General features: G+C 42.1%; 1 protein-coding gene across 3 annotated transcripts in view; it reads left to right on the top strand.

Annotated features, from left to right (window-relative positions):
* The first annotated feature begins 8,125 nt into the window (after positions 1-8,125).
* LOC148009094 (protein fluG-like) overlaps positions 8,126-18,847 on the top strand; it is a 120,532-nt gene continuing 109,810 nt past the window's right edge. For all 3 annotated transcript variants that reach the window (XR_015689871.1, XM_087673818.1, XM_087673819.1), the window contains exons 1-2: positions 8,126-8,403; positions 8,826-9,077. Coding sequence is in view for 2 of the 3 variants with exons in the window: in XM_087673818.1 (XP_087529944.1) it covers positions 8,227-8,403; positions 8,826-9,077 (429 nt within the window). In the remaining variant the exon portion in view is untranslated. The remainder of the gene's footprint in view (positions 8,404-8,825; positions 9,078-18,847) is intronic.

Genomic DNA, 18,847 nt, shown 5'->3' on the forward strand with positions numbered 1-18,847 from the left:
GATGAAGAAGCCATTGCCGTTCTCTTGAAAGCTGTAAAGAAGATATTCCCAACCCTTGTAACTACTCTCATAAATATCCCTAATCCGGCCTTGGAAAGCACCATGCAATCTTGTTTGGATGAGGAAAAATAAATAAAAAAGAAGGTAGTGGTCATGTATCTACTTCAACAACACGTGATCAACTTTTGGTTCATATTATTTCCACTAAACACTCCTTTTGCAATAAAAAGGGACATATTGTAAACAACAAATGGAAAAAATATCCTGACAAAAAATGTAAGAAGACAGGGCATATCACCAGTAAATGCTCTACCATCCCTCAAGTACCAAAAGAATTGGAGGCCAACTATGTCTCCACAACACCTAATGATCAACTCTTCTAAATCTATAAATCCTCTACCTATAAGCACTCTTGTAGCTTGATTTGCAAAGGCATCTCATTGATTAAGGGGGAAAACATCAACATGTCTTGTAATCCGATGCTACTCTGACATTGAGGGGAGGTGTTGAGAGATAGGCATGTGAACCCACTATATCCAAGGGTGGATAAGGGTAGATGAGTGTGGATGGACTAGAGGGCATGGGAATCCCTAACCCTAGCCACCTAGAGGCTATTTAAACAACCCTAAAGGTCACTCTAAGTGCGTGAGGGAGTACCCTTATTGTACTTGTGAGCAACTTACTAAGCAATATTTTTTTCTTATACTTTGAGATCTCTTCTCCCTCTTGTGCACACTTTCCCATGGTGTCACTTTGATATTCTAACAAGAAGTAACAATTCTATCCAATTTGAGTGGATACAAGACATGTTGCAAAAGTCATAAATAGCTATGGTACCTTGAATACACTTCCGTATTTTGCCTGTAACTTTTGCATATGATATCGAATTCATATATTTTATAGCTAGAAACGAAGAGCACAATGAGAGATATAGATTTGGGCACTCATAGAGTTGATTCTATACAATTTTCAATTCTCTTTTTACATAGAATATAATAGTTCTAATTTAGATAGCAAGCATTTGATTGGTTTATGCTCTATTGATACTTGTGGAAAATGTTTGCAATGTTTGAATGACACATTGATGCTCCAAAAAGGCTTTTGGGATGATTAGAGCTTGATTAGCTCAATCATTGAAGTGTTTAATACTGTAATAATAGTTTAGGCAACAAGCATATAATTGTGAGCTTCATGCTTTAAATACCTATTGTGTCTACATGGTATTTCAAATATACTATATGTCTACTATGATGTTTAGCATTAATATGTGAGCTCAGATATGGTTATGACATGCTTTGGCACTTGGATTTGAGCTACATTAGATGTACTTGGGCTTTGGTCTATTGCTTTGAGCTTCCATGCTTACTCACTTAACATGTATTGAAGCTTCATTGGATACTTATACTCTCAGATATATTCGTGATATGCTTGGGCTTTCAGGATGCTTTGATGTGTATGTCTTGAGCTTTGCTTGCTAACTTTGCATTCCGCATTTGCTTCTAGTGGGAGGCACTTGTACTTGGCATAGCTTGCTTCTTTGAGATAATGGAACTCTTGGTTCATATATATGATCTCTTGTATGCTATTGGATGTAGTTATCTCCACTTGTAGGTTGATTTTATTTCGTATGCTTTGGATACTAACACTTACCTCTATCAGGAGTTTATCAATGATGTATACATGCTTCTTAGTTATGTATTGAGCTTCATTACTCTCTGCTCAGTCAATTGTGTATTTGATGGATCTCTATCTTGGGATCTTCTACATTCATGATCTATATGCTTATGGGATGTATGGTTTACTGACACTTTGAGTTTGTGACAGTCTTTGGGTATTGATGGTTTATGCTTAGTCATTGTGTTCGTTGCATTCTTTGTGTCCCAATTGCTACTCGGATATTCTTGGTAGTGAAAGCTTGCTTTCTTGGCTATTTTTCCATAGTTGGATTGACATATACTACTGTCATATTTCAAAAATGTTGTAATTATAGCTTTTAACGTTCTTTTGGAGAGCAAACAGTTTGCTTTGGAATTCTATTGATTGCATGTTGTGAATAGCTATATCCTCATTTGTTCTAGCCCTTTTGCCCACCCTTTGGAATTAGTTTCAGGGATGTTTTGATGAATTTTTAGTATTCCATATCCTTGTTATTTGTAGACGTATGCAATCATTATGGTAGGTTCATCAGTGCTATTTTCAATATTGAAAACCTTGATGGCAATAACTTCCAATATTGGAAGACATAGATACGGCAAGTCTTGGTGTAGAAGAGACAAGTTAAACCATTGAAGTTGGAGCACATCAAGCATTAGTTTTATGATGTAAAGGATTGGGCAAAACTTGATGAGCTATGCAAGTGCATTGTCATTCTACCATTATCAAAGAAAATGTATTTTAATGTCATTGACACTAAGGGTAGTGCTAATGCATTATGGAAAAAGATTTGTGATAAGCAAAGTCATGCATCTCAATTGTATTAGCTAAAGAAGCTTGCAAACCTTCGCATGAAGAAGGGTGTGACTATGTTTACTAATATGAACGAGTTTCATTTCATTTTCAGCCAGCTTATCTCATCCATTCTGAACGTTGTTATTCTTTCTATGAGATGGTTATTATTTCATAATATGATGCATGTGAACTCATATTGATCAGCTCTTTTAAATACCTATCATCGTCTTGGCTTGACTATATTGTCCAACAAATTGTAACCTCTTTCATTCTCATGTTCTGCTCCAAGCATAGGTTCGAATGGAGAGTTTTTACGATGGAGCTTCACAATCCTTTCGATGGATTATTTGGCGACTGCGGATGTAAAGCCTTGTCCTTGGAGCACAACAACAATGAGGATTGGATTATATGTCATTACTGTGGCAAGACTAGCCATACAACCAATGAATATTTCCATAAGAAAAGAGCACAGTAGATACAGAATGATCACCACTAGAACCAATTCATGAATGAAGAAGAAGAAGAAGCAGAAGCAAATACTTCCGCTACCATCAACAACTCTGAGAGATTATTCTAATGAATTTTCATTGTATCTTTCATATGTTTTCCCTATAATGGATCTCTATTTTTCCCTTAGTGGATTTGCTTTGTAAAAACCCTTGCCAAAGATGTAAATTTTCAAGCTTTAACTTGACTAGGCTGCCTATGAGCTAGTCTCTCGGGCCATATCACCATGTAGGGGGGGCAAAAGCCAGCAAATGTAGGGACTCATCATTTGAGGGGGGTGTTAAGAAATATAAAAATGATGTATGCTCCAGGAACAGATATCCTGAATCCCATATGCACAGTGAGAGGAGAGTGGAACAACCCAACTTCTATAAAGCATTGTACTTAACTATCACTTTCACAATGATGAATACAATATCATGATGCTTTCCTCTTTTAGTTAGTGTCATTGTCAATCCAATACACAAGATTGTCTCTATGAGTCCAAGCTTCCATCTTGGAACCTAATTCACTTGTGTAACAGTTGTCTACTCATTGTCCATGTCAACATGAATTTAGTCTTCATCTTCCAACCTCCATAGCTCCTGCCATGCTCTAGATCCGACATTTTAACAGTGTGGTCCAAGAAACCTCTATCATATCCTCATTTGTGGGTCTTTGGATGTGAGGCTTTCTACCATATTCTCAAAGATAAGTGCAATAAGTTGGATTCGAAATCTACTAAATGCATCTTTCTTAGATATAGAGATAGAGGTGAGATGGCCTATTGCCTTTGTCTTTCAAGAGGAGCCTCCTATTACAATACAACTAGCTAGATAACTTGTAGTTGATGATGTAGTGACCCAAGATCCGCCTATTGTGTAGGATCATGTTATTAGACAAATAGGGCATGCTGTATAGGCCCCATGGCCCACTTTGAGGTGCTCTATTAGAGTTTTACGTCCTCCTGATCATTATAAGCCCTCTATGGATTATGTCATGGTGATAAATTCAACTAAGCCACTTACCAATGAGGAGGCTATGTACTGAGGTGATTCTCATTCTTGGGAGAGGACTATGCAGTTTGAGTTTGATTCACTGTAGAAGAACTGTACATGGTCATTAGTCCTTGATTGCTACCTGATGGGAATTGTGCATTGCTATACAAGTGGGTATACAAGCTAGAGTACCCCTAGTCACCCTAAGCTAGCATATAAGGATAGATTGGTTGCAAAGGGTTTTAAGTATGAGCATGGTATTGACTTTGATGAAATATTTTCTATTGTACTTAAGATGACTCCCTTATGCTTGGTCTTGGCCTTGGTTACTCAGATGGATTCGGATTATTATCAAATGGATGTGAAGATGGCTTTCTTACATGGGGACTTGCATGATTAAATTTATATGCTACTTAACCCAAGGGTTTTGCAAAGAAAGGTAGGGAACACCTAGTGTGTAAATTAAATAGGAGTTTTTATGGGTTCAAAAAGACACCTAGGGAGTAGTAAGCTTTTATGTAGTTGCAGGGGTATTTCTACAACGGTATGGATCCATGTTTATATACAAAGAAGGCCCGTAATAGTAGCCTTATTATTTTGGTGCTTTATGTTGATGATATGCATATAGTTGGGGGTGCTCATGTGAGTTGGATGCTTTAAAGATTTAGCTTTAGAAGAGCTTTAAGATGAAGGACATGGAACATGCCTCACACATACTTGGTATGCGTATTACACACAATCGCTCTAAAGGACTTTACTTATCCCAAAGGTACTATATACATAGAGTACTTGAGTGGTTTTATATACATGATAGTAAGCCTATGGACTGTCCTTTACCTTCTTATGTAAAGGTTAGTCAGGTCAATTGTCTGTAGTCAGATGATGAGAGGGTTGAGATGTCTAAGGTTCTATATGTATTCGAAGTGGGTAGTTTGATGTATATCATGATAGCCAGTTGTCATAACATAGAATTTGCAGTGAGAGTCGTGGCATGTTGTATAGCTATACCTGGTAGGCGATAGTGGGATACCATGAAGGGTAACGTGAGATACTTAAAAGGTACAATAGACATATGCATTTATTATGATAGCCAGAATATAGGAGTCGAGGGCTACACTTACTCAAATTATGCAAGATATGCAGACAGTAGAAAGTCTACCTCTGGATATGTCTTTATTTGTGTTGGAGGTGTTATCTCTTGGATGCAAAAATGCACATCATTGTCTACTACCAAGGTTGAGTACATTGCAGCCATTAACATTTGCAAGAAGGCCCTATAGTTAGGCTGTATGCTTGCAAATCTTGGTATGACAATGATTCCTATAATATATTTAGATTTGATGAGTGCCATTCGGTTGGCGTGTAATTTGGTCTTCCATGCAAAGATAAAGCACATTGAGGTATACTAGCACTTCATTAGGAAGGTAATAGATGATAAGTCTATTGAGCTTATCAAGATACCTATAGATACAAATCTTGCAGATTTGCTCATTAAAAGTCTCCTAATGGATATGTATGCCTTCCTTTAGGAGGTTGATGGGTGTAGGACGAGATGATGTCTTTTCCAAACCTATTATACTCTATATATATGCTGTACTTTCTCTTTTTTAATTTTACTCCTCACTAAGGCACGTTTACCTTTAAGTGGGAGGTTGTTGGTGGTAAAGGCACCTATGCCTAGCTAGGATCCCACATTTACTCACTATACACTATACTCACATACTTGTGGACTATAGGTGGCTAGCACCCATCATTGTCACTTCATTCTTTATTTAGTCAACGACTCTTGAATAATGAAAGCTAGTCATATATTGTGACTGTTAGAGTTCGCATATACGATGTCTCTCTCTCTTGCTCCATCTACCATAAATCTTGCTTCAATCTTACTTTTACTTATGTGCGTCCACTCGAGCTCTATCTTTCAGAAGGGTAGTAAGGATGGACTATCTCCAAAATATTATTATTGGAACTATATACAATTAAGTAGTCGTATACCAACTAAAAGAGACTTTGGAATCCTTAAAGCTCAATTTTGCACATTATTGAAGAGATGTGATATGCTTCTACAAAATGTTCCAAAGATAGTAGCATCATGCCTTATTCTACACAATATGTGTATTGTGCACAAAGATAGTTTTGATGATGCATGGATATGTGAAACCAAAACGAAGCTTGAGAGAGAAAGTAGCATGTCTTGTCACCATCAAAATAGTTTGAGAAATGGATTAGTAAAGATTGCTACATTAACTATCAATAATACCATGCAGGTACTTCAAAGAGCTCAATCAACAAGGCTGACATCGGGATCCAACCAACCTGGAGGAGTAGCTCAAAGGGACAATGTTGCTTGAACCATGTTTTGAGAGAGTAAGAGAATGCAAATGTGAGAATGATATTTGGAGATATTGACTCTGTGGAGGAGAACAAAGATAGAATCGACTAAAATCAATTTGGCTTGCTAAAAATTAAAGTTAATATTTATAATTAGTTGTGCTAGTTTTGTTAAATTCAGATGACTTTTGTGTTAATCGCATCAATTTATATATTTATAATCAAAGATTATGTTATCTGGTATTAACTAATTGTGTCAATAACCTATTAGTGTTGATGATTATGTCACTAATCAAAGATCAACTAATATACACACATAGTGTTAACTAGCATTTCGTATGCACGGAATACTAGGCCACTTTTTTCAAGGGCAAGCAGTAGCATAGTACCTTAGCTCAACAATCCATTTCTCCTCTTTCTTTCTTATCCTTTCTCTCTCTATTTCTAAATTTTTTATTCTCTCTCTCTCTCTCTCCCATCAAATGTGAAATTCTCTCTTATTCTCTCTCTCTCCTCTTTTCTTCTCTCCCCTCTCCCCTCTCTTTTCCTTCTCTCTCCCACTCCTATTTTTTCATTTCTTCTTCTTCTCTCTCTCTCTCTCTCTTCATTCATTCTTTTATTTTTTTCTATTATCTGATTTAAAATGTATATTTCCTCTCTTTATAATTCTCTCTCTCTTTGTTCACATTCTCTATTCTCTCTCTCCTTTTATTCTCTCCTCTTCCTTCTCTCTTATTTTTTCCTTTTTTCATTTTGTCTTTGTATTTTAATTTTGATTTTTCCTCTATAATTCTCTCTCTCTTCTTTTTTCTCTCCCTTTCCCTCCCCCTCTCTCTCTCCCCTTTTCTTCTTCTTCCGTCTCTCCAATCTTTTCCTTCTTTCTCTCTTTTAAAATTTATCTTTCCTGTCTTTGCCACCCCTTCTTCTCTCTCTCTCTCCCTTTCCTTCTCTCTCAAAAAAGTTTAAATTTAAAAAAGACTCTTCTCTTTCCTCTTTTACTACCCTCTCTCCCTATTTTCCTCTTTTTTCTTTTTCTTCTTCCCTCTCTCTCTCTCTCCTCTCTCTAATTTTTTATATTTTTTCTTTAAATTATTATCTTTTCTCTCTTTGTTCATATTCTATCCTTTCCCCCCTCTCTCTCTCTCCTCTTTTTTCATTTTTTTCTTCTCTCTCTCTCTCTTCTCTTTTTTCATTTTTTTCTTCTCTCTTTCACTCTCTTTTAAAATTTTTCTTCTCTCTCTCTCTCTATCACTCTCTTTTAACTTTTATTTTTTCTCTCTATTTCTCTCTTTGTTCCCCCTTCCTCTCTCTTTTCTTATTATTCTTCTTCTATCTCCTTTTTCCTCCTCCTCGCCTCTTAAAGTATGTGAAAAACTATGTTAAAAATTTACAAATTAAAATTTAAAAAAAATATATAATTAAAAAATTTAATCTAAGAGAGAGAGAGACAGAGAGAGAAAGAGAGAGAGCCTATGCTCTACACATAAGAGAGAGGGGGGGTTTTAATTAAAAAAGGGAGAGAGAGAGAGAGAGAGAGAGAGAGTCTAAGCCTTACATACGAGAGAGAGAGAGGGGGAGGGGGGAGAAGAGTTAATTAAAAAGGGGAGGTAGAAGAGAGAGGGAAAGATCACGTGTAGAAAGAAGAAAATTTAATTGAAAAAGGGAGGTTAAAAAAAAAGGGTAGGTTGGAACGTACAACCGAGATAATATAACAAGTATAGATTGCTAGCGAGGTAGACAACTATTGGCTAGAAAAAGTGTCCGCCACGTAGGTAGGTAGCATGTGCCCACGAACCATTTCAGTCGGGGCTTCAAAGGAGGAACGCGCAACGATGCGCTGAATCTCACAGCTGGCACGTGGGATAATGCGCTACGCCGCGGACCCTGGAACTGGCTGGAAGACCTTTCTTCTCTTTCGTTAGCTAAAAATTACATTGCTCCCTGACTGCTTCCGAGAGAGATCATGGCGCTCACAGAGCATCAACGCTCTCTTCTCAGAGAGCGGCTCCACTCGGCCACTCTCGTTGACTCCCATGCTCACAACCTTGTCTCGCTCGATTCATCCTTCCCTTTCCTGCGATGCTTTTCCGAAGCAGAGCACGAGGCAATGTGGGACATTCCTCACACTCTCTCATTCAAGGTAAGACATTGCCACCTCCATAACCTCCCAAAGACAAAGGTTGCTGATCGAGATTCGGAGGGAGCTTCTGATCACACAAAATGTCAGCAGCTGGGGAAAATTAGGAGAGCAGCTGGGCAACATTGGATAGAAATTTTCTTCTTGATAGGCCTTTAACAGTGGATGGATCCTGCTCAGAGTAAGAGGAAACTGAATTTCTATGCACATTCTGGGCTCCTGATTGCCATACGAAGGGAGCTTCTGATCACTAAAAATTGTCAGAAAATGAGAAAAGTAGAGAGCAGATGAGGAAAATCCAGTAGAAGTTATCCCCATGACAGACGCTGGATCCTATTACGATTTGAAAGGAAACAGAATTACTTCTGCATATTTCTCTGCTTTGACGTTTCAAGGCTGACCTTTTTGCCCTTGCATGCTTACAGAGAAGCGTGAGGGACATCGCAAGAATCTATGGATGTGAAGCATCCTTAGAAAGCATTGAAGCGCATCGGAGATCACTTAGTGATGAATCATTATTTTCCAAATGCATCAAAGCTTCAAATATTTCTGCAGTTCTTATTGACGATGGACTGAAATTACCGAATATGTATGATTTCGAGTGGCACCAACATCGTTTCCCCAATGTATATAGAGTGTTGAGGATTGAAACACTAGCCGAAGATATATTAAGCGAGGTAATCATTTGGCCTTGCTCTATGGAGTTCCATTTCTTAATTTTTGGATGCGATGTTGTTTTATTTTGTCCTTTTTGTTTGACATATTCACAATTCGCATGTTTGGCACCATTTGCTGTGATTTGCACAAGTCAATGTACCATACAGCTTTACCTCGCTGGATTTTTATCTATGTTGTAATGGATCGTAAGATGATAAAGTATCAAGCATGCTGTTAACAAACAATACAAGATGAAACATAAAGAACCTCTGAGCAATCTCTAGATAGCTGAGGCTGTTCGTATCAAGGAAGTGGAAGCACCACCCTTCTTGAGCATAAGGTAATGCTCTAAAACTTGCACTGTGCTGAACCTAACTCAGCCATGACTGAAGTTCACTCCAACTGGTAGGCATCAATATAAAGTTTTAGCAAATTAGGTGAATTTTCTTGTCACTGTCCATCCGTTTTGCATCAATTGGTGGGTAGTGATAAAACTTTATCAAAAAGTGATGGGAAATTTTACTCTTTACTTTCCTTTCCTTGTGTGCCTATATCGGTTCAAGAATCAAGCTCTCATTTGGCTCTTCAATCTCTATGTGTATCTTATTAGCAATATTCTTTAGTCCATTACTGTGGAAAGACTTAAGAAAACTCACATGAAAAGCATTATGAATCTTCCAATGATTACGTAGCTTTAACTTGTAAGACATCTCATTGATTATTTTGGGTCACTTGAAAAGTCTTTGAATATCTCATGTTGAGTTTAGTGTAAAGATGCTCTTTAACCTTCATTATCTTTAAATTGGCCTCTCAAAATGCAATGAAATCCAATCTCCTCAACAAACTCTAAAGCACATGATGGGCTAAATAAGCTCAGTGGCTTAGGAGCTTGTTCTTCTTTGGAGTTTGGGCTGTTTTGGCAATGCCCGTCACGGTCATCTCAACTTTAACACCATTCAATGGGCTAGATATCAAAGTTTGATATAGGGATTATGAGACTTTTCTACTTGGTTTCCATTGCTTTGACTCAGTTGCCTTGAGGGAAAGTAACATAGGTGCCTTTTGCCCAAGTAGCGTCACGTCATGCTACTTTTCCCTTGGAGCTTGCCCTTACAGATTTATTGAGTATAATATGCACTCTTTCATTGGGCAAGGCCATTTGTTTGATGGTGATTATAGATTAATTTTTGATATATGTTTGGGCTTTCTTATTGAAACACAAATTAAAGGTTTTCTCTTTTTTTCATGAGTGGAAGACATTAGTGGAGAATCAATTCACCTTTAGGGTATGAGCTGTTCATATTGATCTTGGAGGTGAGTTTTGCTCCTTGGAATTTGGAAGGTCTTGTAGGCCGACATTCATAAGTTGTTTGTCAATATAGGTACTCCATTGGAGAATAGTCTAGTGGAGCCACAAAATTGGACCATACTAGAGATGGCAAGATTCATGCTTGAGTACAAAGGGCTTCCATATACCCTCTAGGTTGAGGCCATTACAATTGTTGTACACATCGTGACTAGTCTTCGACAGTTGCAATGTTTGGAAAGATGCCCTTTGAGATCTATATTGAATAAAAGCTCTCCATCGTGTATTTTTCCATCTTCGAATGTGATACTTATTTCCATGTGTCAAAGGACCAGAGAGGCAAGTTAGATGCTAAGTCTAAGCAACATATTTTTGTTGGTTATAGCCTTCATACCAAGGGCTCTCCTCTTCAATTCTATGTAACAAACCTTTTTTATATCAATTGTTACCAAGACACATTGGCTCAATGATTTTAAATTAATTTGATATCCATATACTTTGAAATTGAATTTGTATTATTTAAATGTTTTAAAATATGGTTAAATGTTCATCTTTCTATTTAAGGGTGACCAATGGCCAGAACGCCCTATAATTATACTTGGGTTGCCATTGATGAGATGCCTAAGAGAAATTAAAAGTTTAGTTGGCCGGCAATCAGATGTATCAAAAAGCTTAGATAACTAAGACTTTTACACTTGGTTAGTCACATTGACTAGAAGCCCATATAATGAGTGGTTTTAGAAAGTGAAACTAGATGTTCATAATCAAAGAAGCAAACCATCAACTGGTTAACCTATATAATGAAGCTTTGAAGAATCTAAATCTGGGGACTTCTAAAATTTAGGAGGTTACTATTTTTGAAAGTTGCTCAAATGAAAATTTTGTTTGTATCAAAGGCTCCAGAATTTTGAAAGGAATAATTTTGTCTTTAGCAGCTATCTTAAATTTTTAACTTTTTGAGAGATTTTTACAGTAGAAGGTTTAGAAGCTTCTTTCGCTAGAAAAGTGACATGTGGCATCTAGAATAGGACATGTGTCATTTTAAAGAGACAAGTGTCTCTACGCTTGTCATTTTCAGTAAACATTTGCCATTTGTAGCCTCTACTTTTCACTTTTGAGCACCCAAGCCCCACACCTAGACATTGGAGGTCTCTCTTATAATTTGGAATGAGCTCTCTTATTGAAATTTCAGCCTCTTCATTTGGAATGAGCTTTCCTGTTGAAATTTCTGCCTCATGCTTTGTACTTTCCTATCTATCTCTCATCCAAGGAGCACTTTCTGCTTAGTTTGATCTAATCCAAGCACTGAAGAAGAAAATCAGCTTGCTATTCAGAGTTTGCAGAAATTAGGGTTTCAAAACCCTAATTTTCAAAATTGTGCAAATCAGCCCTTTTGTATATGGTTAAAGCACTTCGTGCACGTGGTTTGTTTCAATAAATTCGTGCAAATGGGGAGGGGCCGGTTTCTCTTTCAACTCTTTTTTTTTTTTCGTAAAAGGTAATTGTATTAATTACGAAAAAATACAAGATTACTTGATTACAAGATAGTTGATGATACTAAGCCATCAGGTGAAGAAGTTCTCTCGCTCTCTCTCTCTCTCTTTTTGATTACAAGAGGCACGAGGGCCCTAGGTCAACGTGTGGGAAATCCCCGTAGTAATGCACTAAAAAAGTTACACCAATCATGGCAACGACCCAAAGGCAATTGCCATATGCCAAGGAAGCAAATCCTCCCGAGGGAGCAAGTCGGAGTGTCGGATGAGATCTAGCTGCCAATGCAAGAGGCCTTTAAGCTTGGCAATATGGCGCGGTACATTAGAGGCCGAATCAAAGAGAAAAGCATTGCGCGTGGTCCAAATGTGCCAGCATCCCCAGTATCTGAAAAAGTGAAATAAGATCTTCATATGCAATTGTGGCGGTGTGGGATACTTTGGGCGCACAAAAACCCAGTCGAAAGGAGTTAGTGAGGACCCCACCACAGTGCGCTAAATGTGCGACAAGAGTGACCAGATATTCTTGGCGAGCGGGCAAGAAAGAAAACGATGTCGGGCCGATTCCGCCGTTGTGGTACAGAAGAAACAATTGCCATTCGAGATGCGATGCTTGGCAAGGGCCGAGGCAAGAGGAAGACCACCAATCATTACCTGCCAAAGAAGGACCTTGCATTTGAAAGGTGCCTTATTCAGCCAGCCCTCCATCAGCGTTGTCTGCCACCATGTCAGCGATTTCCGCAGTCCCCAAACAGTATTAGCTTTGTCACCCAGCCATTGGTGATCCTGAATGAGAAGATGATACACTTGATTAGTAGAGGCCTTTTCCAGACTCAACCGGCCTGCAAGGTCCCAGTCCTGCCAAGGGCGATCCACAGCCAGGGCAGGAAAGGGTTGCCTACCCTGAAGCTCCGACGAAAGCTTTCCCCATAAATCACGGTATCCGCGCGGGATCTTGAAAAGTCGCCTAGCAGTCCGAAACGATACGAGGACATTGCAAGTGGCAAGGGTAGCATCCGCAACCGACGTCACACCTAAACGGGCCATGCGGTTAAATCTCAGTCTGAGCTGATGTTTATCTTCCCATGAAAGTAGTCTCGATACTGCCAACAATTCCAGCTGAAAGGAGTTAGTCTGCAAGCGGTCCCCTACCGGGTGCCAACGGGCCTTTTGGAGCACCACTTTCCAAGAGCCGACCAAGTGCAGTAACAAAGCGGAAGAGGGACTGGAAAAACGGGAGTCAACATTAAGGACATGCCACCAGGAGGCCCGAAGCCGGGTGTTACCATAGCGGAGCCCGCTGTCCTCAAGAAAATAACGGGTGATGATCCACACACATGGCACGAAAAAGGGACCAACGGAGAGCTAGCATATGATTTTCTGCATCCAAAAGAGCTCCACCACCCATGCGCTTAGGGGTACATGTATGTGACCATGAAATCCATGAAATGCCTGCCTGAAGTGAATCCTTCTTCCATAGCATGAAACGGATGGGATGAGTGAGAGCCTTCAAAGTAGTAGGCGTCCATGGCAACAATGGCAGGAAGTACGTTAGCATTGGGAGCATAATTGACTGAGCCACTTTGAGGCGGACATGGAAGGGCCACGCTTGCGACTTCCAATACATAAACTTCGCCGCCAGTTGTTGTGAAATCCACTCCAGCAGGTCCTTTGGCCGTATATCCACCCCCAATGGGTATCCAAGATGCCTGACAATAGAGCCACGGGAAACCACCTGGCCTTGCCAGCCTAATGACTGTAAATCAGGCTCCGTGCAACTGAGAATGGCTGACTTAAAGGCATTGATGCAAAGCCCAGAGGCCTGACCAAAAAGCGTCCAAACATCTAATGCCTTGCGAATGTTGTCCCTGTCCGCCTGCAAAATCATAAAGGTGTCATCAGCCAAAGATTGGCTAATGAAGTGCCGGCCCAAAGGAAGAGACAACCCTGCCAGCTGAGCAGAATCTGCCATGGAGGATAACATTAAAAGGACCGGGTGAGTCGCCAGGGCAAAGAAGAGAGGACTCAAAGGACAACCCTGTCTGACTGAGCGTGCAAGGACAAAGGGCTCTGTAACCCCACCATTGAGCATAACTCTGGATGAAGCCGCAGCACTAATGGTGTAGATCAATCGGGACATCCGGGTACCAAAGCCCATAGCAGACATGAGATCTGCAATGAAAGACCAGTCCACATAATCAAACGCCTTTTCCAAGTCCAATTGAATCAATACCACTTCCTGACCGGAGTGTCATGCATAGTCAATAGCCATTTGCACATTTAAGATATTATGCAGAATGTTGCGGCCCTTAATGAAACCATATTGGAGAGGATGCACAATAGCGGGAAGGTGCTTGTGAAGCCGATTCGCCAGCACTTGGGAGTAGATTTTATACATGGAGCCCATCAAAGAGATTGGTCTCGAGTGTTGCAGCTTTGACGGCGAAGGGACCTTTGGAATCAGTTTGATAAGGCCTTCTTTCCATGAGGAGGCCATGACCCCTGTTTCCCAAACCTGCTGAAACATGACCACCAATGGCTTCACCAACTGCGTGGCCGAGCTCTGAAAGAATTCATTAGTGAGACCATCCCAGCCAGGACTTTTATCCGTCGGCAGGTGCAACAAAACATCCATAACCTCCTCCTCGCAAATATCCGCCTCCAAAGTGGCTTGCATATCCAATGGAACCTGCTGGCGGACCAGATGATAGAAGACCGAGCGGGCATGCGTAACCTGGCTAGAAGGCAAGGGAGAAGAACCAAGAAGTTCCATAAAATAATTTCTGCACATATTGACAATGGTCTACGGATCAGTGACCATGCGACCCTCCGAATCCTGGAGTCTGGTCATATTGTCGCGAGCCGGAGACGCATGCAAGGCGCGAAAGAACTTATGAGACTGGCAGGCACTATCTTGCAATGTGTCAGTCAAGTTATGCAGCTTGGCCTGCTGATAAGATTTCAACTGAAATACTTGAAGAAGATGGGCCAAACGCCTCTCCAATGACAGCAGAAAATCATCATCTGGGGAATCCAGGAGCAAGGCACGGACCAAAGCCAGTAACTCCTATGCTGCAGATCGACGACGGTGACAAAGTGAGGCATGATGGATCCCATACTGCCGAGCAACCCGCTATAGATTAGAGAGCAACCGTGCAAATGAAGGCAAGCCCTCAGAGGCGAAGTCCAATAAGAACCTCTCAATCAATTGCTGCATATAGCCCTGAAAAATTGAATGCTTCAAATAAGAGGAGTTGAAACGTAAAGGGAGCCTATCCAGCAACTGCATAAAAGGTGCAATAGATTGTGCCCGCATCTCTAGCTGGAGGGGGAAATGATCCGACAACGCATACTGCTGCAAGACCTTCATTTCCAGCATCTCGGGAAGAAAATCGTCCCCCTGCATGATATACATTTTGTCCAGCCGCGACCAAGTAGTTGCATATTGTGCGGAATGAAAAGTAAACCCTGAAAAAGAAGGGTGAAGCCACGACCAAAGATCCTGCTTAAGTACGTGCAAAGCAAAGGAATTCCACACCCGGCTTTCCGGCGCATCCATTACCGAATGCCCTGAAGTGGACTGAGAAGAGTGAACACACATATTGAAATCTCCCATCAAAAACCCCCTTCGGCCAAGTGACATGGAGGCTTGCAAAGTGGACCAAAGATCCCTCGGGATGCGGGATCATTCGGAGCATAAAGGCCCAATAACCATAAAATCTCTCCTTCAAATAAGACTTCGATAACCAGAAAGCGGCCCTGCACATCATTTTTAATAAGGACAGGCTGATATTTCTCATGGACAATCATCAGCACGCCCGAATAGTGCGTAGCATGGGTGCCTGCATAAAACAGACGGAATCCATGACAATCCACAACTTTTCCTGCTTCACCGTGACTTTTGTGCTCAACTGCACACAATACATCCCACTGGTTCTCATGCAAGACGGTCCACATGGCATGTTGCTTATGGCGAGAGCAAATGCCTCGCACATTCCACGTGGCTATCTTCATATATCTTCAAAAAAGGAAGTCAGGAACGAGGCGCCTGTTGCCTCGATTTCACCTTTTCCGCGAGAGCATCCAGGACGCCCTCATCCAGAAAATCAGCCAATACTGCAAACGAATTCTGGCGACCTGCTTTAGAGGTAGAAGGGAAATCCACTGCCTTGGGAGTGGGGCGGGGATAACGCCGATCCCAGGGTGTAATCACATTACCTTTGGTATCAAACGCCAGCTTAGCAGGAGGGCCTTTGGGGCCGTCGGTATAGACTTTCCTTGGAGACTGATTACGGGGGGCAGACGGGGCCGTAGTACGTACAGCCTGCTGTGAAGTGACCATTTCTTTTCTGCGCGTATACGTGCGCACGGAATCCTGGGAAGCAGTAGGCCCAGGATCCGCCAGGCCTGCATCCAACTTTTTACCTTTTTTGGGACCCGCTCAATCCAGTCAGTGCGACGGGAATCCAAACCCAGGACCTGTTGTTTGCCTTTATCCATGACATGTGGTGACTGAAGGGCTTCCTGGGGCGGGGCATTAAGCACCATGTCATCCTTGGGCAGCACAACCTGCGCATCCTCCGAAGACGGTTGCCTTTCAGGGCATTCAGCCATGAAATGCCCCAATTTACCACATGAAAAGCAGTGTCCCGCAAAGTTGCCCCATTTCAAGCGAAAATGCAGAGGATGCATGCCTGAACAATTAAGGCGAAGCCACGCGGGCCTTTTCCTGGCCGTGTCCCATAACATGCATAAACGGTTGCGGTTCATTGCCCTGAGGCTTGGGGGAACCAGCAGTGTTCCCACAACCGCCATCGCATCCTTCAACATTGGCCAATAGACCGCCGGACAATTTTCCACTTCCACCCACACTGGGCATTCTCGTTGAAGCAGACGCTGGAAGTCGGCCATGGGGCGCCATGGTACAACATGGACCAAGCGGCAATCAAAGAATAGTGGCAACTTGGACAGGAGCTCAGCTCGATGCGTTTCCGATTTCAACAGCACCTCATAAAAGCCGCGAGGTCCAAGGAAGATCTCCTCATCACTCTCCCCTTGCAATAAATGGTGCATCCACTGGCGAATATGCGACAGCACTGGGATCCTGCCAGTGAAGAAAAGTATAACTGCACGATCATAAAATACCGAGAAGGATCGCAAGACTGATTTGGGGTCCACCGTGGCTTCCAACACATCATCCGTTCCCGCTTCAGAAAAAGATTCATTATTATGCTGGACATAATCGCCAAGCAGAGTATTGGCAAAGTCTAGCAAATGCTCCGAGTCAATTTCCTGCGAATCCACAGGATCAGAGGCCACTTGTGCATAGGAACGTTCCTGAGGACCCATTGGCTCATCAGAAGTATGCTTGGAGCGTTTGCCAGCAGGCGGCAGTTCAGAACCCGGAGGCAGCTCCTCCGTGCATGGCACCATATCCTCTGGCTCCTCTGCATCGGAATCAGGGCCAAAGGCTGCCACCGTCCGGTCGAGAAAATCCATATCCAGGCCAGCCATACTGCTGTCTTCTCGCTCGCGCTCTCTCTCTCTCTCTCTCTCTCTCTCTCTCTTTCTTTTCTGTAGAGCGGCGCTGTCCAAGGGCGGATTCCACAAGCACAGCCGATGAAACCTGAGCTTTACCTGTCAGCCTCAGTCGTGGCCTGTCCCAAGAACGCGTGTGGCAGGGCGCAACCCTAATAGTGCAGGGGCTTGAGGGTGGAACACAGGGCTGGCAGTCGACGGCAGAGTGGGATAGTCGACGCAGGGCAGGGGCCTCGCCAGCAGAAACCCTAACACACAGGGCGAACGGGCGGAACGCAGGTGCAGAGCCCGCAGCTCAGGCGGGCGATAGCAGGGCGGGGGACGCAGTCGATGGGCCTACAGGCAGCAGGGTGGGGGACTCAGCCGCAGCCGACGGGGCGTGAGAGATAGGCAACAGGGCGCCAGAGGCAGTGGCAGCCGACGGGACTTCAGAGGCAGGCGACGGGCCTGCGGGCGACGGCCAGACGGTGGCTGCAAGCGACGACGGGGAACCAGACGATCAGGCGCTGACGACGGGGAACCAGGCGATGGCGACGCTGCAGGCGACGCATCTTCTCGCTCCCGCCATCGCGTCTCCTGCCATCGCGATCTCTCTTCTCTCTCTCTCTCTCTCTCTCTTACTAATTATCATGGTGATAATTGATCAAATTTGTTAAGTTTAAAGTATTGTTATTCTCACGATCTTTCTTGCGCTTATACCCTAACAAAGGTGGAGGTGAGTTGAGATGTATTGTTTGATGATGAATCTTTCTCACCTCCCGTGTCTTCTATTGATGGTGTAACATCACATCCAATGTTTTTTTCTCTATTCTCATCATTGGATGCCCCTTCCTCACTAGCTCCTTATGCACTGCTCTTTTGTTTCTAGGTTACCTTCCCCTTCTTCCTACTCCCATCAGTTCCTTCTTCTTCTCCACTCCATCCTATACCATCTTCTTCAAAGGTGTCTATTTCTCCCTTTCTTCTTGTTTCAAAGGGGGATCTTGATGAGATGGAGGCCTTGTCGAATACAGGAGCCTCAAAGGTATGTGAGGCTCCCCATAATCTCCCTCACAAGATCGGGATTAGTGCTTCACTATATCTCGGTGATTTTAGAAGATTATGGAGGAATCATGAGTTAGTTCTTTCCCTACCCTACCATTGGTCCTTGAGGATTAGCGTGTCTCTAGTAGTATTGGCAAGATCAGGGGTGTCCATTGTGTGTGAAATATACTATTATGACAAGGATTATGGAGGAGAGCTAGCGTACAACCATTTAGGAGGCTCTCTCATATGAGACTTGGCGTTGTGCCATGTAGAAGGTGCTTGATATTTGTTGAGAAGAATCATACACGTCGAACTAAAAATGCATTATAAATTGATTAGCTCTCTAAAATAGCCCCAAAACATGTAAATTACCAAAAGTTTCATTAAACGGTGTCGGGAGGGGGGGGGGGGGGGGGCTTAACCATGGGGG

Source organism: Lygodium microphyllum, unplaced genomic scaffold (genome assembly GCF_053477565.2).
Source record: "Lygodium microphyllum isolate KBCC unplaced genomic scaffold, Lygodium_microphyllum_v1.1.10 scaffold_40, whole genome shotgun sequence".
In the NCBI taxonomy this organism is placed as follows: domain Eukaryota; kingdom Viridiplantae; phylum Streptophyta; class Polypodiopsida; order Schizaeales; family Lygodiaceae; genus Lygodium; species Lygodium microphyllum.